General features: G+C 44.0%; 1 protein-coding gene across 9 annotated transcripts in view; it reads left to right on the top strand.

The window, feature by feature from the left end:
* NACC2 (NACC family member 2) overlaps positions 1-23,563 on the top strand; it is a 111,881-nt gene that overhangs the window by 66,593 nt on the left and 21,725 nt on the right. For 2 of the 9 annotated variants that reach the window (XM_075835156.1, XM_075835165.1), the window contains exons 3-5: positions 1,530-1,655; positions 10,224-10,308; positions 16,143-17,064. In XM_075835156.1, the coding sequence (XP_075691271.1) occupies positions 16,200-17,064 (865 nt within the window). In that variant the 5' untranslated portion in view covers positions 1,530-1,655; positions 10,224-10,308; positions 16,143-16,199. Of the gene's footprint in view, positions 1-1,529; positions 1,656-5,854; positions 6,271-6,450; positions 6,621-10,223; positions 10,309-10,440; positions 11,413-15,732; positions 15,891-16,142; positions 17,065-23,563 lie in introns of those variants that run through there. The other 7 variants (XM_075835157.1, XM_075835159.1, XM_075835158.1 and 4 more) reach the window with 7 other exon arrangements.

Here is a 23,563-nt window from a genome sequence, read left to right as displayed (position 1 = left end):
TTTTTTTTTCACCAATATGGGTTTATTGCAAATATTTTCACAACGGAACAGAAAAACAATAGAGGAAAAAAACAAGAGAAAAACAATGTCCAGAAGCTACACATTTTTAATATGTTGCTCTTATGTTCATTCCAATGTTCAAACCCATTGCTTAATGTCAGTGAATGGAAATGTTCCTGCTTATATGCAAAGCCTGAAAACCCCTACAGACCTTTTTCTTCTCATATCTGGGAGTTGAGTCCACTCTAGTAAGCTTAAAGGGGTTGTCCACTACCGGACAACCGATGACCTATCCACCAGGCAACCCCTTTAACCATTTGGACTTCAGGTTGATACATTTTATACATTCTGATACACTGTAGCAAACTATCGGGACAGGAGAAATTTGTGCGGTTGATGTGTTTAGCAATTGTAACAAACCCTCAGTTGTGTGTGTGTTGGGGTAAACCCTAAATCACACAGGCGCTGCGCATCTGTGCTCTGCGCTGCGTGATTTGATAGCACGCATCCCTTATAGACTAGAGTCTATGGAGGGATGCGTGAAGTGTGAAAAAATTGGACTTGTTCTATTTTCTCACGGACCCTTCACACTGTCCGTTAAAACAACGGCCGTGTGGACGGCCACATTTAATTATATATGTCCGTGTGACGGCCGTTGTTTCAACGGCCGTCACACGGACGTTTAACACGTTCATGTGAATAAGGCCACATGTAGCACAGATTTCGTCATGAATCCGCAACAAAATCTATATGTGTTGCATTGCAAAGGATGAAATCTGCAGTGCCCCGTCCTCAAGTATTGGATTGTAAATTGTAGCGGATTTTGGGTATGGAATTTGCCTCAAGAATATTTCTGTTTTACTGACAGCAAGCAGCGATCTAGAAAATGACAAGGAATAGAAACAGTTTTTTGGAAAGTCACATAATTTCACAGAAAGGGGTTTCCAGGATCTTGCATTAATGTCTTGCCCTCCCTGGGGACCCCCCGGGCGTGCTCGTAGGAGTACCACAGCTCCGTCACGGGCAGTACCTGGGACCACCATCGATCTCAGATTGATCCTAATGTAAGAAGCTGGAAGACCACTTTTAAGAAAAGGCTGTAGGACCGCTCAGGAGATTGTGGTCCACTTAGAGCCCATGGACACAGATTAAGGATTTTGGACATGTCTAGTCTACACAGATCACAGCGGCCATCGATTTTATCCAATGCCTGGCCAAGCAAAAACCATTGTGCTGATTGTTCTCCGCTCCGACAGCCCCGGGGCAGCTTCAGGGTCCGATTTTCATCACTGCTTCAGAACATGTGTCTTGATAAAGGCCTCCAGCAGGGATCTCCTCACCCCTCGGACATGGTCCAGATGTGATCCCTATAAACCCCAGGCCCCCATGTCTGTATAATCTTGTGATGGAGCAGTAAGCAATGCTCACACATTCCCTGCCTCCGGCTACCAGTAGTCTATGCAGTAATTGAATTACAGTACAGGGCTGGAGTCCAACAAAATTCACTTTCTTTTTTTTTTTTCCCTCAGTCTACGTTGGTTGCATCAAGCTCGGCAGGGCTCCTGATCTCCTCATGTGTGTTAATGCTGACTCACAGACTAACTTGCACAAGACAGAGGGAGAAAACACACACGCAGACTGTTCCTCCATACTAGGTAATGACTGCGCCGCATGTCTTATAAGATCCTCTATTCCTTTGTACTTTTATTGGGGGGTCGCTGATTTCTGGGGTCTTCGGACTGGCTGCCGGCCTTCTCTTGCTGCTGGGTCGAGGCAGAGTCTCTAACGCTCAGCATGGCAGGGAGCTCTGCTGTTGGGCAGGCTATGCCATTCTATTGCAGTTGGGCATACTTTTGTGCCGCTTTGCTTACGTCTGATTGAGGCAATGACTGAGGTTTAACCGGTTAGATGCCAGGCTCCGTTTTGATGGAATTTTAACACTCTGTAGTCGCTTCCTATTTGGATTGATGGGCAGTTAACCTGCGTGTTGCCAAAGTCTTACAGAAACACTAATTTCTTTGGGTGCCTAGACGTGCACTTTGCAGGACAGGGCGGTTGGCATGGTCAAATTTATATCCCATTTACATCCAATTTATATATGGTGCCATGTAGCTTTATTCTAAACTGGCCCTAATAACCCAGCAATATGATTTTTGTAAGTGTTACAATATGGCGTTGGGCTCTGTATATTGACTGCCAGTGTCTGTACCAGCCTGATGCTGTCTGTTTGGTATCTGCATGTTGTGTACCCAGCTGCTGTGTAGACGGGGGGTGACTGTGGATAATGAGGCTCTTGTGAGAGTTGTAAGCAGGGACAAGAGGCTTTTCTGGTGCTGAGATCAGTACCGCAGGACACAAGCGCTGCTGGAGCTGACTTGTCAATCGGCAACTTTGATTGACACTTGCACTTTACCAAGAGTTCTGCAGCAGCTGGGACCTGACTGGAGCATGGCAGTGTCTTTTTCTATAAGCGTGAGGGAAAATGATAGCCGGATGTCTAATTAATTGGCCTCCCAGCCAAGTCACTGCAAGTCTGCCACTGTTCTTGCTGATCCTGGCACGTTTGGAGTTTAGGTGAAAACAGCACCCCCCGTGTTTGATAAGATGGGTGAGAGGGGGCGAGAACTTGTTAGTGTGACAGAGCTCGGTGCAGCTCGCTGTCTGAATGGAAAGCGGTCTCATCCCTGCAGTGTCACATAGTCTGGTACATATTAGTATACGCCATGTGCTCCATTATTACTACTATTCTGTATAGACTGCAGCGTCCCCCATGTACTGCAGTGATACATAGTCTGTGTGGATGCCAACGTGTTCTACTATGTCAGCACATACTGCAGCGTGAAGATGTCTGTGTGCCATGATATGACGCCATATGCTGTGGTGTCACCCAGCCAGTGTATATGCCTGTATGCTATTGTATATAGTGTCCTGGTAAAATATACAGTATATGATGACACAGCCTGTTCACACTACAATATATGGTGGCATGGTATACTGGCATATAAACAGATTATGTATCACTGAAGTGTGAACATACATATATGTACTATATAGTGTCCCCATATGCTATAGTGTGAATATATATGTACTATATACTGTCCCCATATATTAACATTCTACTATGCCACCATATACTGTAGTGCGAACACACACACACACTTCTTATATATTGTCCCCATATGCTATACTATACCACCATATATTATAGTGTGAAAATATGTATGTACTATAGTGTCCCCATACACGAACATTATACTATACTACCATATAATGTACATACTGTAGTGTAAACATATATGTGCTATATAGTGTGCCAATATACGAACATGATACTATACCACCATATGCTGTAGTGTGAACATCTATACTATACTACCATATACTATAGTGTCAACATATATATGTACTATATACTGTCCCCATATACTTTACAATACCACCATATACTGTAGCGTGAACATCTATATGTACTGTATACTGTCCCCATATACTAAGCCACCATATATTGTAGTGTGAACACATATATGTGCTATACTATGCCATGCTTTGGTATATTATCTTTACATTCTTGTATACAAACTGGTGCCCATATGTACTGCAGTGATACATTGCCTCTGTGTATGCCACTATGCTATTTTATGCCACCCTATATTAAAATGTGAATATCTGCGACACCCCATGTACTACATGTATTCCTGTATATATTACTGTGCTCTTTTACTGTGGCATTATATATAGCATGTGTGCATATAATATATAGTGTCGCTCTGTCCTGCGCTGTCCGTATATTACACACTACTACCTGTACTAACCTGGCGGTCCATGTAATGTATAGGCTTCATCTTTTAGAGTTAATTACCATGAGAATCCTCATTTGTGAGACAGAATAGACTGCTGCAGGAGAGGACATGATCCTGGGGCACAAACAAACTTTTATACCACCTCGTATGATACATGAATGGATTGTTGTGATCGTTTTGTGACAGACATTTGTTCTTTACATATATTTTGTTTTTACCAAATGCATTTTGTGGTACATAAAGAAGTGTGTATTATAGACGTGTAGGTTGGCGCACTCTTTGTACCTGTCTGCACCTATTAAATCTCCCTGCTATATACTGCAGTGTTGGTTACTTGGAAACTTCTCAACGTGCTGCAGTACAAATAATGGCTTGTAAAACATTTATCCAGAGCTCTTCACAACTGTGAATAGTAGTGAAGGCAATCAAATTGTATTAAGTAATTGCATTATGACTCTGTGCCCCCCTAACATTGCCAGCCATGGTCTGTGCCCCCATAACATTGCCAGCCATAGTCTGTGCCCCCCTAACATTGCCAGCCATGGTCTGTGCCCCCCTAACATTGCCAGCCATGGTCTGTGCCCCCATAACCTTGCCAGCCATGGTCTGTGCCCCCATAACCTTGCCAGCCATGGTCTGTGCCCCCATAACCTTGCCAGCTATGGTCTGTGCCCCCATAACCTTGCCAGCCATGGTCTGTGCCCCCATAACCTTGCCAGCCATGGTCTGTGCCCCCCTAACCTTGCCAGCCATGGTCTGTGCCCCCCTAACCTTGCCAGCCATGGTCTGTGGCCCCCTAACCTTGCCATCCATGGTCTGTGCCCCCCTAACCTTGCCAGCCATGGTCTGTGCCCCCCTAACCTTGCCAGCCATGGTCTGTGCCCCCCTAACCTTGCCAGCCATGGTCTGTGCCCCCCTAACCTTGCCAGCCATGGTCTGTGCCCCCCTAACCTTGCCAGCCATGGTCTGTGCCCCCCTAACCTTGCCAGCCATGGTCTGTGCCCCCCTAACCTTGCCAGCCATGGTCTGTGCCCCCCTAACCTTGCCAGCCATGGTCTGTGCCCCCCTAACCTTGCCAGCCATGGTCTGTGCCCCCCTAACCTTGCCAGCCATGGTCTGTGCCCCCCTAACCTTGCCAGCCATGGTCTGTGCCCCCCTAACCTTGCCAGCCATGGTCTGTGCCCCCCTAACCTTGCCAGCCATGGTCTGTGCCCCCCTAACCTTGCCAGCCATGGTCTGTGCCCCCCTAACCTTGCCAGCCATGGTCTGTGCCCCCATAACCTTGCCAGCCATGGTCTGTGCCCCCATAACCTTGCCAGCCATGGTCTGTTCCTCCTATAGCCTTGCCAGCCATAAACTGTGGCACCATAATATTGGCAGCCATGGTCTGCGCCCCCATAACCAACCACCATAAAATGGCTAGCTGCCGTAACCTTCCTTCATAACAAAGCCCATATATCTGTGCAAACCACAGTGCCCCCATAACACCGTACAAGCCAGAGAGCCCCATATAGTGTCAGCATATCCGTTCATTATGAATCACTAAATTGTGTGTCTGTGTAATTGATGGCCGATCCTTGTGTGTTAATATCCCGCTGTTAGCACTTTAATAAAGTCTGCTATTTACCATACGGGCGAGTGCCGTGCACGGCTTCTGCTCTGGATCACTGGCTGCTATTCACAGCATATCTGCTTTACTGTACGAACGTATAGCGACACTACAGCAAATACTGGGGCAGAAAAATAAAGTGCAGTTTGACGTCAATTCTGACCAACCTCGCTGTAGAAATCAATGCTCCGGCATAAGAAATAACATTTACAATAAATTAGATTAACTGAAGAATAACCTGTCCTTGCACACAAGTCATGTATGAGGAGGACCGAAGGCACAGGGCACAAATCGCCCCCCCCCCCCTTTCCTGTGCGGTTTTGCCCCAAAGGTGGGCAGACTACTATGTCCCAAAGCCATAAAACTGAGGGGGGCGCTCTAACTTTTGATGCTGAACTGGTTGATCGTCTATCCTTCTCGCGTTGAGTGATGTCATCATGCTGGGCTCAGTGATATCACCAGCTCCAGCCCATGAAAATTTCACAGCCACTTGGTTACTACAACCCCCACCATCCCGTCTGCTGCTTATTTGCCCCTAGCTTTATTATCAGTCCTCTGTCCTTCACTGTAACCCAAGCTATAAACCAACTGCTGGGGACGTAACCGGTTAAGAGTCTCCGTGGCAGGCGGATTATTTTGTGGCCATTAAGTTTTGTCTCTACGTCCTTGCATCCCATCATCCCAGATACTATGACCATCTCCTACTCCTGTCGTCCTCACAATTTATTTGTCACGTATTTTGAATTTTTATTTTTATTCGCTTTCTAAATGGACCACAGAGTGCCAGTCACGGCGGAGCCGACACATTGCTGCGATATCCAACACTACTAATGAAGCGTCAGCTCTTGTGGTCCTTATGAGGTGATCACAGTAGTGTTTTTTTTGTTTTTTTATTGGGCCGGCCATCATGTTTTTAGAAAAAAAAAATTCAGTCTTTTTATTACATCTGTGTCCGGGAAAGCTGGGTGACAACCAATATGTCTCCCACAAAGCTTTCCTAGGGTCCTGGCATTATATTTACTGGTAGTTTTCTATTTTTAGGAGGAAGAGTCCTACCCTTATTACACCCCCGGGGGTCATAACAGGTTAATAATTCATGACTGCCTTGATTATCGTGTTGTGGTCGCTATAACTACTGGATCCAACCTTACGGTCAGCGCCCTCTGGTGGCCTAGTGGGGAAGAACAAAAAGGGCAATATATACAGAAGGGGTACGTGTATGTATACATGTCGGGGTTAATGTTATTCGGTATACAGCTCGTAAAGTGGTTAATCTTCTGAGTCGCTGAACGCAGTTATGACCGTGTGCAAAGAGCTAAACGACAAACTCAGCTCTGCTACACTTTATGCATTGCTAGTTTAAATTGCCTGTACATCCTTGCGTCATCCTCTACTGTCAAGTTGATAAAAATTAGATTCAGATGTTTTTCAGTTCTATCTCAATCTAGGAAAGCTGGGTGAAAACCAACATGGCTGCTATTCCTAGATTTAATACAATTCTGCTTATGTCTACAGTTGCCATTTAGGAGCCTGGGAAAGCTGGGTGATCATGGTGGTGTAATGGCAGCTATATTGGTTATCGTCCTTTCTTAGAAATCTAAGGAATAGAATTTGTAATATCTTGACAGAAGACGACGACTCAAGGAACTGTATTTACCAGAGATTTTTGTAATATTCTTGGCAGTCATAGGCCTGTTATTGGCTCTGGCATATTGTATATAATTCGCTGTTAACCTGTAGCCATGCCCATGTATTTTGTAATGACCGATTATGTGCCACCTGCCTGCAAGCACGGATGCCACTGGGCATTTTGTACGTTATTGGGATAATCTTTGCCCTGTGAAGCTGTGCTTTGTGTGAATGATGATGAGAGGATTACAGATTAGGCAGCGGTTGAGTACCTAATAGAAGATTTGTAACATTTACTAAATGCAGTGTGAATATGGAATGGGTTTAATATGGAACGTCACCCCTGAAAACTGTTGGGATCACAGGTCAATGTAATGAATGCCAATCATAGAGGATTATATATCTTGGTTAGAGAAGACCTGCCACCTCTCCTGACATGTCTCTTTTTAATAAATAATTGTGTTTCCCATTAAATTAAAAATTCTGGAGCATCATTTTTTAGAACTTGTGCCGTTCCTCTGTTATTCCTCCTAGAAATTAAAGAATTGACAACTGGGTGTTAACAGTTAGGGGTGTGACCCGACGCAGACTGACCATGTCCAATCAGAAGCTCAGAGTGTAGGGACACGCCCCTTTGACAAGGCGGAATGGTAACACCCAGTTGACCATTAAATTAATACGTTTCTAGGAGGAATAACCGAGGAACGACACCACGTAGAGATTCCGAATTGTTATTGCAATGGGGAATACAAGTATTTACTAAAATAGACGTGTCTGTCAGGAGAGGGGACATTCCTTTTTTAAGAGCATTACTACTACTATATAAGCCTATAGTCCTCTCCTGCCTAACTTTTAATAATTTAATAAAATGAGTGGTCTCACCACAGGCAACCCCCTTAATATGAGAGCTGCCATGGCCATCCGCTGCCCGCCAATCAGCTAATTTTTCCTAAGGAAGATGTGGCCGGCTGCTTGTTTTCCCTGCAGCGACCATTAGGGGTAATGTAGTATTACATGCGGCAATTAATGAGACCCGTTGCTTGTTAGGAGGGGGGTCTCAACCTCTATAATGTCCGTATACCTGGATAAGAGCTTATGGAAGAGGTTGTCTTGATGGGACTACCCCTTCACGCTGTTTCTCGTTTACATCTATTTTATGTGAGAACGCCAACATGACCACCATGACGACTCTGGTAGGGATTGATATTGGTGGCAAGAGGTGGGCAAATTCCAACAAAAGGCTCCAATCTCTCACTAAACACAACCTAAGTAATCCCTGGTCACCTAAAGTACCCACCACACCATTCCCTAGGCATTACTGTGCCACAAAACCTATGGGTAGACTGGTCATGTGCTGGTAATAACCTGGCCATAGACATGACAAACCATCGTATTTAGATGAAGAATCCTAAGTGGGCAAATCCCTTCTCTGCAGGGAGGGCACCTAGTCAACTTTTGGCGCCAAATAAGTTTCAATGGTTCTGCCAATTAGAATTGACGTATGCCCATGCCATAACCGTGTAGAGGGTTGCACTTTTATGATTTTGACAAATATAAGGCTGCCAGCTGCAGTTTATGGCAGCCTGTAGTTGTTAGGTAATAGGGCTGCCTCTACAGCCTGCTGGGAAATCGTTTCTGTATAGGCAGATAGTCTTTTTACTTGGTCAATCCCTTTTTGTTAGAAGGTTACCCCATGATAAGATGATCCTAGACTGTCCTGCTTCTTAGACCCCTTAGTGATCAGCTGTAATTTGTGGAGGAATCCGGTAACAAGTGTTCAATTTCCCTGCAGCGCCACCACAGGGGAAATTAAGCATTACACAGTTACCATTGAAATCAATAGGCTTTCTGTTCAATCCACGGACAAGCAGGGTCCTCCAGAGGGCTTTCTGTAGCGGCCCCGACTAATATGGGTTGTAAATGGGTAACCCACTCTACTAGCTCAGAATTGGGTATTTAAAAGTGGGTTTTCTATATCGGACACCCCTTTAAGTCTAGGACTAAATGACAACTTCAGAGGTGCTTAAAGTCCCATGTGCATTAAATCACAACTTCATAGTTGGCACAACCCAAATTGCAGGAGGGTGGCAAGGTTGCAGGCTGCCGCAGGGACATCGGTGACCCTGTAGTTCTATCGAAACCACCTTATAGCACAAACCCAAACGTAACTATCATTTTCATCCCCTTCTCTAACTTTTGACGGTGGTTGGCAAATTCTACAGAAATGCCAAGCCCAACCGTGATCTTTAAAGAAAAGAGGCAAAAACACATTGTAGCAATTTTCCAAACTCCAGACACAAAACAAATCTTTGCCTATTTATAATCGAAAGCACCATGACCATAGAAATGGTATCCTACAGCCCCTTCCAGGAGTATTTCCCTGACCTGGACGGTAATGACCTGATGTGAAGAATAACAGTGAGGATTGATGCCTCCCCTCCCTCCCTTAAATTGTTATTGCAGATAAACCTCCCAGCTTTCCCCTTGTGTCTGGAATCCTGCTGCAGACCAGATGTCAGGCTGTAGGGACGACACCTCCTAACACAAACTCCCACTCCTGAAAGTAGCCAGAAGAGCAGGGGATGGCAACTGCACCCTGTAATAATATATAAAGTCCTGGACTCTCTCCAGGATCAGCCAGCTTCTCCCTCGCCCTGCGCCTGCAGGAGTTAAATGTGGTGGCTGCCAGCTCTGCAGACTGTTTGGAATAGTTGAGATGCTTTGACACTCTGGACTGGATGGCAGGAGAGGCAGTTTACAGTGTAATTCATATGCAAAACTGCACTATAAATTTCCAACCTGTCTGTGTTGCTGTGGCACCACTAAGCACTCCATCAGCGTACAGTACAGTAATCCTGCCATCTTTGTTTGCATTGCAGTGACTCATCAGAAGTCTGTCTTGTACCAACACTGAAAGCATTATTCTGCCACTGATCTTCCTCTGTTTTTTAAAGCTTCAGCCCAGAAGTCTCTAATCAAAGGAGTCTATTCATTGCAAAGAGCAAGCTGAATGTTAATCTGCATCCGGCCAATTCATTTACATGCTATGTACTGCTGTGGACATTTTGACTTGCTCAAACCTTGAGATACACACAAAAAAAAAAGTGTTTTTTCTTTTTTTTTTTTCTTCTTTTTAAGCTGATTTTTTTTTTTTTCCCTCCCTGGACGCTTTTTTTCTTTTATAGTTACAGGCTGAAAGCGGGACACACAAGCAAAGACCTCTCATCCCCCTGACGTCGGAATACTTGGGACCAGTTTTGGAAATTTAAGGTACGTTCTCAGGCTGGTGGACACCTAGAAGTTCCCGGTTCTACCCCAAGGTTTGTTCTTTGTGTCGGTGTATGTGTTATATTGCAGACACAAGAAAATGGGACATACCCCACCACCACCTCCTCCTCTCGCCTGTCTGTCTAGTGTCTCTATTCTCTCTCACTGTCTATTTGCTGCTCATCTACTCACGGACACAATAGTTTGATTCTTGCCCCCACTGGAAAGAGTATGTTGAGCTATTTCATGGATATATCAGCGTTTCATCACTCATTCTGAGAAGAGGGGCGAAACTGGTGCCCATGCAGGTGCCCGGCAACCCTTGACGAGGAAGGGTTTTTCTTTTTTCGCATTGAATTTTTTTAGTCTGGCTAAGTCTTTGGGATTAGTGGGGGTACCGCTCACTCTTGCTCTTTAATGCAGCAAACGGCAAATCTTATTACAGCACAAGTGGTCGGGCTATTGTCCTGATTTAGCCTGCTGTGAGGTAATTTGATGCAATACCATAACACAGTCTGGGGATGCTGGAGTTGTTTTCCGTGTAAGATATTAAAGGCTCGATGTGAGCTGCATTGCCTTAGATCCAGACACTGGCGGGCAGGAGAAGAAAGGGGGGGGATGCATTAATGGGCTCATGTCTGACTTGAAAAAGCATCCTTGCACTTTTGTCAACTCTCCTTTTTTAAATCTTCGTCACGGAGCGGAGATCATACGAGTCTCCAGATAGAAGTACAGAGGTGCTCGTTGCTCCACGCCTCCACCCCCCCCCCTATTTTATACCCCCACCACCACCACCCAGTGGGTATTAAAAATTTAGACTCCTCTGTTCGCACTGCAGCATGTTCTATAGGATGTAATGCCCACTCAGATCATTTCGGAGGCAGCAGTGCCACACGACACATTCAACGGAAGCGTGGTTGGCTGTCGGCGTTTACCCCTCTCTGTCCTGGCACGTCTCCGGATGTCATTGCAAGCTCAGACCGGACATGTTTACATCCCAAACACTTAAAATCAGGTCTGATTTGCTGTTGTCGGATACCTCCGAGATCCCTTCCATGGGCTGAAATCGTACCGGACGGGGGTCTAACAAGGGACGATCTGCAGCGTGTAAGTAAAAGACCACCGCATGCAAACACAGCCAACCGTCAGACCTGTGTCTGTCTCTCTGTGACATCTCCATTGTTCATTTTATTCCTCCACGTTACTTGAGATCATTAACCCCTTCTCCACCCAGACAACCGAATAACTCCCATCTCCTCCATGGCTTTTGAGAGGATAAAATCTCTGCTGGCTTGCAGTGGCTGGATGCACATTCTAGCACTGGTCTATAAATCAAAAGTTTACTCATTATGCAAATGTTTTATAGCGATGCCAGCCAGAGGAATGTAAGATTTTGACACCTCATTTCTGATGGAGATCACGATATTCTGACATAAGAGCCCTGGTGACCAGTATACGCTGTCCTTTATGTATGGGTTCATATGTTAAACATACGTGGCTTTAACATGTATGCCGTCCTATATAAACTTCGATTCACCTGGTGCAAGGGTTCTGTTCACTGCTCTAGCCCTGTGCCTAACATTACCCTGCCCATGGCAAAGTAGCTCGTAAGTGCCCGCCAGTCGTCCCAAACCTACGTCCCTGTGGTATGTATGAAATATGTAGGTTGCGTGTGTGTACATGGGTTATATATATATATATATATATATATATATATATATAATATAATATATATATAGTGTGTGTGTGTATAGTGTATGTGTGATTCTGTAGGTGTGTATATATAGATAAATATATAATGCACGTAGGTTATATACATGTCTAGGGCTGCAATGTATTCTCATTACTGCCAATCTTCACTCTTACATATGATATCCAGTGTATATACATCGTGTATTATTGTGTTTCCCGTTAATAGTATAGCACCGATATATTCGGTAGCGCTGCGCACGGCAACCACATCCGTTCTGTTCCTCATAATCTAATTTTCCTATCTGAAGCACAAACTCAAACACCCTTAGGTCAAATTCATAGGAAGTTTTTGGAGTGTGGGAAGAAACCAGAGCCCCCGAATGAAACCCACACAAACATGGGGAGAACATACAAACTTCATGCAGATGTTGCCCATGGTCAGATTCGACTCCAGTGCTGCAGGGACCAATGTTTTTTATAGGAATATTGAAGTTGTACCGCAGCTTTGATACCCAAAATTATTGGGCACATTAACCAGTCTGTTTGCCCTGGCATCAGATTAGAGCCTCCCGATGTGGTGTCGATTTTCAGTAGGCAAGAATACATTTCCGATTGTCCCCAAGGCTCAGGAATATGTATGGGTTTTCCAATGACGACTGACGTAAGGGATGTATTATTTCAATGAAATAAGTTCGTATCGCTGGTATTACGTCTCTTCACCAAGCTGACCCCTCACGTAACCGGAGTCAAGGCAGGACGGAGAATCGGCAGAATTTAACTTTTTAACTGCTGCAGACGAGGATACGTCACCTATTTACGGTGGGGTGAAAAAAAACGAAACCGTGGCTCTGTTTATTGTTCTTTATAGTAGACTATACAAATATGGCCGTCCATTGTTTTTTTTTATTGAAGTTCTGATGAATGTTGGCGATGGCCTTAGAAGGCAGTTGGGTTAAGTTTCTTTACCTGGGTCCCTATGGAATAAGATGCCGTAGACAAGACATCTTCTATCCGAATATTGTTTAAGTATTACACCCGATCCTATATTGTCTTGTATGTTCTTTCTATAGGATCGGCTGGGAAGATGTGACCCAAGGTATAAACACAAGTGGGGTCTACTAGTACCCATTAGATTATTGCAGCAACAATTTTTGGATCTGCCGGCAAAAACTAAGATGTGCGGTCATCTGTTCCTGCTCCTAGTGGACAATCTTATGTTCTTTAGCTCAGGGGCATATATATATATATATATATATATATATATATATTGTAAAATGAGAATTACATAATCTTTTATAAGGGTTCTGGGAGGAGATACCAAGCAGGGAAGCTATTCGGACAATCCATAAAGGGACGCTAAACATGTTTAATCTCCATTTGCTGTGCAGGTGAATGCATTCTATTGTTCCCTGTTATCAGCCATTTCAATTGGAGGAAGCTGACCGTAGTTAGTGTTCTTAAGATGACAAAGTCCAGAAATCTCCTCCCCCCCCCCCCCCCCGATCACTACATTATATCGCTGTTCAGAACCTACATACAGATGTGTGAGTGATGTTAGATGGTCTTTTCTGATGCTTCACTGTTATTTTTTTTGGATTGATTGGCCTTTTAAGAACTACAAAAGAAACACCGGTAAAGTTTTATCACCATGGTTACCGGACTTCTTTTAGGTGTATATAACACAAAAAGTCAAATCGCCATTGTTAAAGGTATATTTGTCTCTTTAAGAACTGTCTGCCACCCCCTTTGCCAGCGTGATGCATGGCACTTCCCTGTCTGCGTTGGGATTAGTTGTGGTGATGTTTTTTTCAGATGATCTTTCCATCATGCTCCCTTTTTAGTCGTCGCTGGCAAGATGAAATGAGTCAGTGCTGAGTCGATGAGTGTTAACATAAGTTGCAAATCCACAACATATTGCATGTGTGAGGCGTAATAACGAGACGGAACGATTTAGAGGCTTTTTGTGTGAACTTGGGCTTTCGACTGTGTTCCATGCCAGCACACATAATAATTCTCCATCTGCTCTCCGTAAGTTTGGGGATTTAAGATTCTAGTTGGGGACACTGGGAAAAGTTCATCTTCAAAGCGCTCCTGACTAGTTACGCTTAAGTCCGTCTATGGTGTTCTAACTTGGCAGAATATCCCAAAATGTTTGTAACTGTGGTTAGACGGCCGGGTCGCACTTCACGCCACTGTGATCTTTTATTTTATGTCACTTGTGTGTTCCCTTTGCATGTGGACTTTTCAGGGTGCAGTGCTCTTATGGGATGCTTCTCTTGATGTTTTTGTTTTTTTTTGGCGGGGTAAATGTGGCCATCAGATTCTCAGCCCTCCGATTCCCCTTCCAAACCGAGACTTATGAGCAATGGAAGATGTTTAAGACACCAGGCAATAGATGGGTCTCCATGCACTTCAGCGGGGGGGTCCTTGACCCTTCCAGGGCTTTTTGGCTTTGTCATGGCCCTTTTTCCTTGCCATAGGCCGTATATTAGTGCATGCTTTTTTTGTTGCTATATCTGATCATATAATTTAGCTTTAGCTGCTGTAGGACTACAAGTCACAGCCTTATCTATGGTAAGACTATGAGTATGCTCTTCTTTGGAGTTACAAGTCACAAAATATATTTTCAGCAGGACTGATGGGCAATTATAGAATTTATAGACAATCAGTTTTGCTGTCGAACTACTAATCCCAACATATCCATGAGTCTGGCGGGGTAGGCTTAAACGTCTATGAAGTGCCACAACTCCCAGCATACTGAAAAGATAGGTATGGCTGTCCAATTGTTGTGGAACTATACTTAAGACTTGTGTGGCATGCTGAGATTTATGGTTTTCCAGATGTAAAACCACAAGCCCCAGCATATCGAGTCCGTAAGAGATGGAACGTGATAAGACTTGTAGATCCACGAGGGTTGGACAGCCGTAAGATGACTACTTTTTATGGTTACCTTCCAAATTCTCTTCTGAGCCAAATGACAAACTCTGCTCTGCTATATCTGTATAGATGCTGTGCATGCGTCTAGTTGGATCTATAGTAGTACTGCATCTGTTGACACTCATGTTAAGAGTCCCCATTTGATCTGTAGTGTCGTCTGACTTCTGTAGATCTCCGAACACTCTGTTACTAAAGCAAATTAATTGCTTAATTAGATGGTAATCACTCGGATTCTGGGATGTCGTAAATAAATTCATGTGTAGATTGACTTCTCTTAAATTTAATTATAGATTTTTTATTTTTTTATTTTACTATTCAATTCAGATATAAATTTTTTGTTTTTCATGATTTTTTTTTACAATTATTATTGTAGGGGAAATGCTTGTTAGTTCACCAGTCACGGTTCATCCTCTACTGTAGTTTTTAACAAATTGACAACTGTTTCTTAGTTTTATCTGTTCCCGTGACCAATTTCACCGCCACCCACCTTTTCTAGAGTCCTGAACAGCAAAGCTGTCTAGTCTTGTAGAAGAACAGGAGCAGAACATCTTTTGGCATTCATTCAGAGAGACCAATAGAACATGGGAATATATATATATACTGCGGTACTGACACCTCTGATAACTCTACGTCTATGAGCGTGCAGCTCCTGCTCAGAAATGTATTCGCGTGTGGTAATGCGACAGTGGAAGGAGCTTTAATGTTGGTTACTTCCGATCTACTGTTTTATATGTTGTGGATTAAATCTGAGCTCTACTCAAAACCTAAAAGTATAGCAATTCACCAATCCATTTTTATGTCACTCACGTAGTCCAAGAAGCTGACGTTTGGAGATGGTGGTCCCTGGTTATTTCCCTTACTAAATTGGCGCCTCCGAGGAAAAGAAAAATCGCTAGTGACCACTAATTCTCTAGCCCTGTCAAACAGCAACTCATATCTCGGCTTCCTGTACCCGTGTAAGTATAACCGGAAGAAATTGGACTATCCAGCGTGCCAGGTTCTCGCCCAAGAATGGGACACAGTCACAAAATTACCCATGGGGTCCAGCAGGAAAAGCCCTCACTATTTTCCCTGGTGGTCTGAAGGTACCCAGTTCTGATGCTTGCTCTTGCGGTTAAGGTTTTGGGTGGAGTTAGGCTTTAATATAGATTTTTGTTGCTCCTTTTTATTTAATAACTAACTTTTTTTTGTGTATTTTTGTTTTACAGATGTGAACTGTCTCAGACACGATTTTGTTGAATGTCTCTGTAAGCAAGATCCCAGCCATGTCACAGATGTTACACATTGAAATACCCAATTTCGGGAACACTGTCTTGGGTTGCCTGAATGAGCAGAGGCTCATGGGACTGTACTGCGATGTCTCCATAGTCGTGAAAGGTCAAGCGTTCAAGGCACACCGCGCCGTGCTGGCAGCAAGCAGTCTGTACTTTCGAGATTTATTCAGCGGGAACAGCAAAAGTGCTTTCGAGTTGCCAGCCACTGTGCCCCCGGCATGTTTTCAACAGATCCTCTCTTTTTGCTACACTGGAAAGCTAACTATGGCTGCCAGCGAGCAGCTTGTGGTCATGTACACAGCAGGGTTTCTTCAGATCCAGCACATTGTAGAGCGAGGTACGGACTTGATGTTCAAGGTGAGCTCACCCCATTGTGACTCTCAGACTACTATGATCGAAGATGCCAGTTCAGAACCACAAAGCCCCTGTAACCAGACCCAGGCTGCTACGGTGCCCTACGTCATGTCACCTTCCATGCCCATCCCTCTTTTAACCCGAGTGAAAAATGAAAGTTTGGAGGTTCAACCAATTGCCATGCCCAACTTGCCGGGCAAAAGGCCGTCAGAGACCCAAAATAGAGACCATTCTGGTGGGGGCGTTATGACAGCTGCTCAGCCAAAACTATCCCGAGTATCATACTATGGTATGTCTAGCTTAGCAGCACTCTTTCCCAATGTACAGCAAGTACCATACTCTCAAGGGGAGCGCACAAGCCCTAGTGCAAGCAGTATTCCTACCACTGACAGCCCTACGTCCTACCACAATGAAGAAGATGAAGAGGATGATGAGGCCTATGACACCATGGTGGAGGAGCATTATGGACAGATGTACATTAAATCTACTGGTGGCTACACAGGTACTTGAGTTTTCTTAATTTCCCTTATTTTTGGTATCTAATTCTATTTGTGTGTTTATATGATGTCTTAAAACAGCAATTTTATATTGGCTTAGAGTTTACCATTGTGGTCACTTACCATGAATATCTGCTTGTTGGGCAACCTCCTATGAGTTCCATTGACGAGTCACAGGACAATCAAGTTTTGGGCTTGCCAGTAACCATGAGAAATAAGCCTATTAATCCACTAGGGTCCAGTGGTATCAATTGGGCATGAGACGGGTTCCTACAAAATCGACTTTTCTTTGAAGTTCTGAGAAAGTAAAATGAGACCAAGAATAACAATACCATAACATATAAAATAAAGGGGACCACGTGGGAATAGTTCAAAATATTCAAATAATAGTGAACATATGTGGGTTATGTATTAAATCTTGGCAATGATGGTAACAGCAGAAGAGGAGTGTTCTGATCTTGTGGCAGGCAGTGACCTGTCCACTTATGTGATGTTAGGGAACAGGGATAGTGTCAAGGTATGAAGACCGCAGCGGAGGCATATGGGAGATTAACGACTTGTATTGGAGGTAACAGGGTCTCGCAGAACCGCAGTGTATTTCAGAAGAGGACTGTGTTGATTTTGTGGGAGGCATTGACCTGTTTAGAGATTGTTAGTGAGAGTAGAACTCCATGTGACAGAATAAGGAATGGCTGCAAGCAGGAGGCCTTAAAATGAGATATAATCCACGGCGGTGGGTTTAATGCCCAGCTGTCCTGATAAATTGCCATTCCTTCTCCTCGCTCCATGTAATTGACCAATCCCTCTTCTCTTACGGAGTTGTAAAGTTTTGGTGTTTTTTGGGCTCTTGCACACGACCATGTGTGCCACCCGAGTCCCGTCCGAGATCCGTGGAAAGATAGGAGATCTATCTTTCCATGGATCGGAGAGTCGGGTTCATTTTCACAGACCCGATTCAACCACTGAAGTGAATGGGTTGATGAAAACTATCGGGTGCATTTCGGATGCTGGGAAAAATGGCCCGAGTGACACTCGGTTGTGTGCAAGAGCCCTTACAACTGATTTCCAGAACTTTTTGTTCTAAATAAGGGTATGTTCACACGTAGTCAACAAAAACGTCTGAAAATCCAGAGCTGTTTTCAAGGGAAAACAGACCCTGCTTTTCAGACGTTTTTTTACCAACTCGCATTTTTCGCGGCGTTTTTTACGTCCGTTTTTGGAGCTGTTTTCATTTGAGTCTATGAGAAAACAGCTCCAAAAACGTCCAAAGAAGTGTCCTGCACTTCTTTTGACGAGGCTGTATTTTTACGCGTCGTCTTTTGACAGCTGTCAAACGACGACGCGTAAATAACAGGTCGTCGGCACAGTACGTCGGCAAACCCATTCAAATGAATGGGCAGATGTTTGCCGACGTATTGGAGCCGTATTTTCAGACGTAAAACGAGGCATAATACGCCTCGTATACGTCTGAAATTTGGCCGTGTGAACATACCCTAAAGGGGTACCCTCTCTGCTGGTCCTTTCCATAAGGCCTGAAAGGTCCCAGGTGACCAGTTAGAATGAGAAGGATGCTGAAATCTGTTTACTGACTCGTATATTATATCTTTGGTGTGACTGATTATATTGTCTATAATAAAGACCAGCACTGTATCCGAGTGATAAAATATAACCTATAAACAACGAGATGTGAAATGGCGATGCCACGTTTAATAGGCATAGTCCATTTTTTTTTAGTTAAGATCATTTGAGTATACACAAGCTTTGTACTTGACAGCAAAGTTTTACTTGGCTACTATTAAGCAAGTGGGATATAGGCGCTCAGCTCCGGTTATGATGTACTCATTGGGTACAAGTAAATAACTTTCAGTCTGTCATGCTATTTGCCCTATGACAACTCTATTTTCATCATGATTTAGGGAGATACAGAAGCTTGCAGGGCAACAGGGACATTTCCTGGGACAAATATCCACAACTTATCCGATATCGGTGTATGGTAATGTCCAAAGCACTGTTGGCCAAATGCATAAAAATACTGTTTTACAATAATTATTCTGCCATCTGCAGCATCCGTGGGATGAAAAACCACGAATCTGGAAAATTTTACTTTGAGGGTCTCAAGTTGATGCGACTTAGTAGCATTTAGTTCCTTTTAAATTTGCATATGGACCCTAAAAATCGCAAACCATTGGGCAGCTCCGGTCTTAAAATTTAGGGCTATGTTTGTTGGATGTTGGACCACCAGCAATACCTAGAACCTCTGGACGGTGGATCAAAGGAAGGAGCTGTAGTGTTTTAAAGGGTCACACAAGTCTTTGTTGATGGAGACATCTGGAATGACCTCTTCGAGAGTAATGTAAGGGATACATGGTGGTAGGTGAAGCATTGGACATTGAGAACTGAAAGGTTTCAGATCATGGCATTGTAGGGCTACCTCTACCACCTGCCAAGTCGGATAGTAGACTGAGCTACTCACTTTAAAAAGAGTGGTTAGTGCATTGAGTGGGTCATGGTGAGTCAACGTACGTTTGGGTCTAAAGGGCTCCCAGATGTATTTCCTTTGCTTATTCTTGTAGCACGTCCATGAGTAGCTTGCGGGATGGACTTTTATATGGACCATTACTATCTAATGAACTCCTGGGTGGATAGATGTACAGAGTAGGATCACTGAGGTGCCAGTGCCATTATTAAGTTGACGTGAAGAAAGTGGTCAACAGACCCTCAGATGCTTCCTCACACTCCTCCTTGGTAGAACAAATTACTCCTAGGTTTAAGTCTAGGCAAGAGGACCTATCGGACAGGAACGTTTTGTTTATGCAGTAGATGATCAGACCAGGGAGAAGTATGGGGGATGTTAGGAGGCCTAGATCTGCTGCACTGATACCTCCGCAGACGAGTACAGGAGCAAGAACTGATCCTCCTGGAGAAGAACAATCATTATGCTTTGCCTTGAGGTCCTGGGGACAGCCCCCAGATGTACTTGTGATTTTAAAGGGTTAATAGAGGGTGTGTGGCCCTCACCCACACCCAGTACACTGCCCGCTGATTAGACTGTGCTGTGGGATTAGTAAGACTTTCATTTCCTTCCTTCCTATGATAATGCAATTTTATAACATTAAACAGATGTTCTCACCAGTGAATGTCAGGTGGATGTTGCTAAATCGACACCGAGTTGCGGTTCTGATCCTGGAGACCTTTTGATCACAGGAATGTTTGGGACTTCTTAGTGTTCCAATGAGTTTTAACATTTTTTTTTTTTTTTTAAAGGAACAGTAACCCTAATTTCTAGATCTATTTGCTGTGTTGTTTAATACAATTCAATTCTGCCATCCTAATAACAGTATATCGGCTTTTCTCACAATGATGTCATCACTTCTATCCATATCCATTATTGATGAACGCCATGAGGAGGGAAGGCAGCATACCTGCATCTGTCTTTTCTTGGGTTGCTTGTATTAGGACCTAGGGGCCTATTTGGTTAGAAGCGTGGAATTGCAGATACAGCAGTCTTATTGTGAGTTTTATTCCCTTATTGATTCATTAGCAATAACTTTGTTTATGGTGGATATGGTGCTAATCTTCACAACTTTTTATGAAATTGCATGTGTTTTTTTTTTTTTTACATGGTATTTCCTTTAAACTTGCCATAAATAGGTCTGTCCAGTCTTCTGAACTAGACTATTTTTAAGCTTCTGGATATAATTAAGTTCCCAATCCTCCCATTCACTGACAGCAAGCAGAATTCTGAGAATAGTTCTACATGGCCTGCTATGAAGTGATTCTAAGTAAGTCCTTTCCAACCTTTATTAAGGTGGGGGAACCACTAAACATATGTCACTCCCGGGGGTGACTTCCGGTCGCTGTATTTTTGGGAACACATGACCAGGTTTCACGTGAACCCTAGTTGGAAAAAACTGTTGTAAGCTCTCGATATTACATAAGAAAATATTCCACCATGTTGGCGAGTCTCCTTGCAAAAATGTGATTCTTCTCCAGCGGGGAGAGAGAACCTGTAGATGTCTCACCAGCTCAGACTAGTCCAAACAATTGTTCTCAACAGCTGACACAAAAGGACTCATCAGTAGGGCTGGTTTTAGGGGGTGGCAAACTGGGCAATAGCCAGAGGTTCTTGTTTTCTACGGGGTCCCACAAGGGCAGGGACACCAGGAGCAATATAAAAAGCACCAGTATCATTTTAAAATGTATGGTAGCTTTAATGGGCTCTGTGTGGCAGTGTTATGGGGGCTTTGTGTGGCAGTGTTATGGGGGCTTTGTGTGGCAGTGTTATGGGGGCTTTGTGTGGCAGTGTTATGGGGGCTTTGTGTGGCAGTGTTATGGGGGCTTTGTGTGGCAGTGTTATGGGGGCTTTGTGTGGCAGTGTTATGGGGGCTTTGTGTGGCAGTATAATGCAGGCTCTGTGTGGCAGTGTTATGGGGGCTTTGTGTGGCAGTGTTATGGGGGCTTTGTGTGGCAGTGTTATGGGGGCTTTGTGTGGCAGTGTTATGGGGGCTTTGTGTGGCAGTGTTATGGGGGCTTTGTGTGGCAGTATAATGCAGGCTCTGTGTGGCAGTATAACGCGGGCTCTTTAAGGGGGTATTAATTGAATGCTGCATGTTATTTGGGCACTATATGGTGGTATTATCGAGGTTGTGTATGGGAGTATTGTCTTGGCACTATATGACTATTATATGGGCTAAAATTTTTAGAAAAACTGAAGTGGCAAGTGAATGGGTGTCTAATTTATCGTATCTGCTCCCCACGGCCCTATTTTCTATAAAACTGGCTTGGGTGGAGAGCATCTGTTCTTGGGCTTTCATCTGATATTTGGCCAATGCTTTTCGGGAGAACTGGTCCATGTAGGTTGCTACCTAAGGCTTATGAATTCTAGGGGGTATCTAAGGGTTGTCCATGATCCGGAAGAATTTCTTCTGGCGTCTATGGTGTCAATTTTACCTTCAGAAGTTTCCACGTTTTTGCAGGTCCTTAATATGTGTCTGGGAAATGAATAGTGAAGCGGTTATTGTAAATGAGTGGGTTGTCCTCGGACTTGTTGAGTTTGTGTGTTTGCTGTTCCTAGTGCTAAGCAGCGTTTGTTGTTTGTACATAACACAGGTAGGGATTGTGCTGATTTGCCTGTAATACTCGCGTGTTTGCTGTGATACGTCGCAGTAGCAGGTTTTAATCTCTGCGCCTTTGCTATACAATAAACACTAAGCTTTCCCTCCTGCTACTGGTACTATTTACTCTGGAGTCGGCCTGGCTTTTACACAACCGTATTCAACACCAGCAACGGCTCTGTGTGTGTCTAGACAGGCAGCAAAGGGCTCTAATTATGGTCTGGGACCAGCGACATCCGTTATTGCTCACTGTTTACATGCTTCAGCTTTGTTCCTATCCTAATTATTCTGTAGCTTAATGATGAATCTATCTGGACTGTGTTTGCCAGAATTTACAGATATAGCAGAGCTGAGTTTGCAGTATGGCAACATACATCGACTACTACATTATCTCCATTCGGGAGGCAAATTCAGCTCTGCTACATCTCTTAGCAAACCCTGCTAGAAATTTTAAGCTGAGTATATTATAGAGAATACAGTCCTTCTATTCATTCGCTATAAGGGGGGGGGGGGGGGTTTGCAGTCCTATTCTGGCCCTGGTGTCTTAGGGGGTCCAACGGCTTGAATGGAACTGTTGGGGTGGGGGGTGATGGGAGGAGCTTCAGTCTGTACCCCTGTACTGTTGTTACCACTTTGCTGTAATCTTATTGGCTGGGTGGAGGTCCACTATTAAAATAGCAGTGTTCTTTATATATTATCAATTGGAACATTTAACTTTTTATGCCAAGCAAATAGGTCGTAAATGGGTGGTCCCGCTGCAAAAAGCTGCCCTCTATGCAGAGGCGTAACTTGTAAGCTCCTAGGACCCAATATAAAATGTGTAGCAGGCCCCTTAACTACCATGTGCCTTTTTATGTGGCAGAAGGTCCTTTTGGGCCCCCTCAGGCATCAGGACCATGATGGGACTTGTTCCTCTGTGCCCTTTATAGCTATGCCTCTGCCCCCATGTTTAGGGTTGACAATCTCTTTAAATTTACATTGATGAGACAAATATGGGTGTTGTATGACTGATTTTCATTATTTGTGCCCTGTCCTAGCATGGCACTGCCCTTCAGGCACAGAGATGTGGGTGATCACCTCTTTGTTGATGGTATTGTGTGCGGCAGCGGCTCCTCCGTCTTCGTGTACGTCATTCCTTTACTTCTTGTTGAATTTGGTGCCCATTGTACTGATTTTGGGTTATTTGGTTTCTTCTCCATTCATGTCTAAAGTTAATTTCATAATTCTGCTGGTTTTCTATGTCCCGAGGGCATGTGGGATCTCCGATAACCAATACAAACTAAAACGTTAGGTCACATGTCTGACAATGGGGTGGAGACAAATCTCTGTCTGTTTCCAAGGGCAACCAAGCAGAACTTTGGATGAAGAAAAGAACACGAAATAACTAAAA

Source organism: Rhinoderma darwinii, chromosome 8 (genome assembly GCF_050947455.1).
Source record: "Rhinoderma darwinii isolate aRhiDar2 chromosome 8, aRhiDar2.hap1, whole genome shotgun sequence".
NCBI classification, from domain to species: domain Eukaryota; kingdom Metazoa; phylum Chordata; class Amphibia; order Anura; family Rhinodermatidae; genus Rhinoderma; species Rhinoderma darwinii.
The sequence above is the reverse complement of the archived record's forward strand: the minus strand, read 5'-3'. Positions and strand labels throughout refer to the sequence as shown.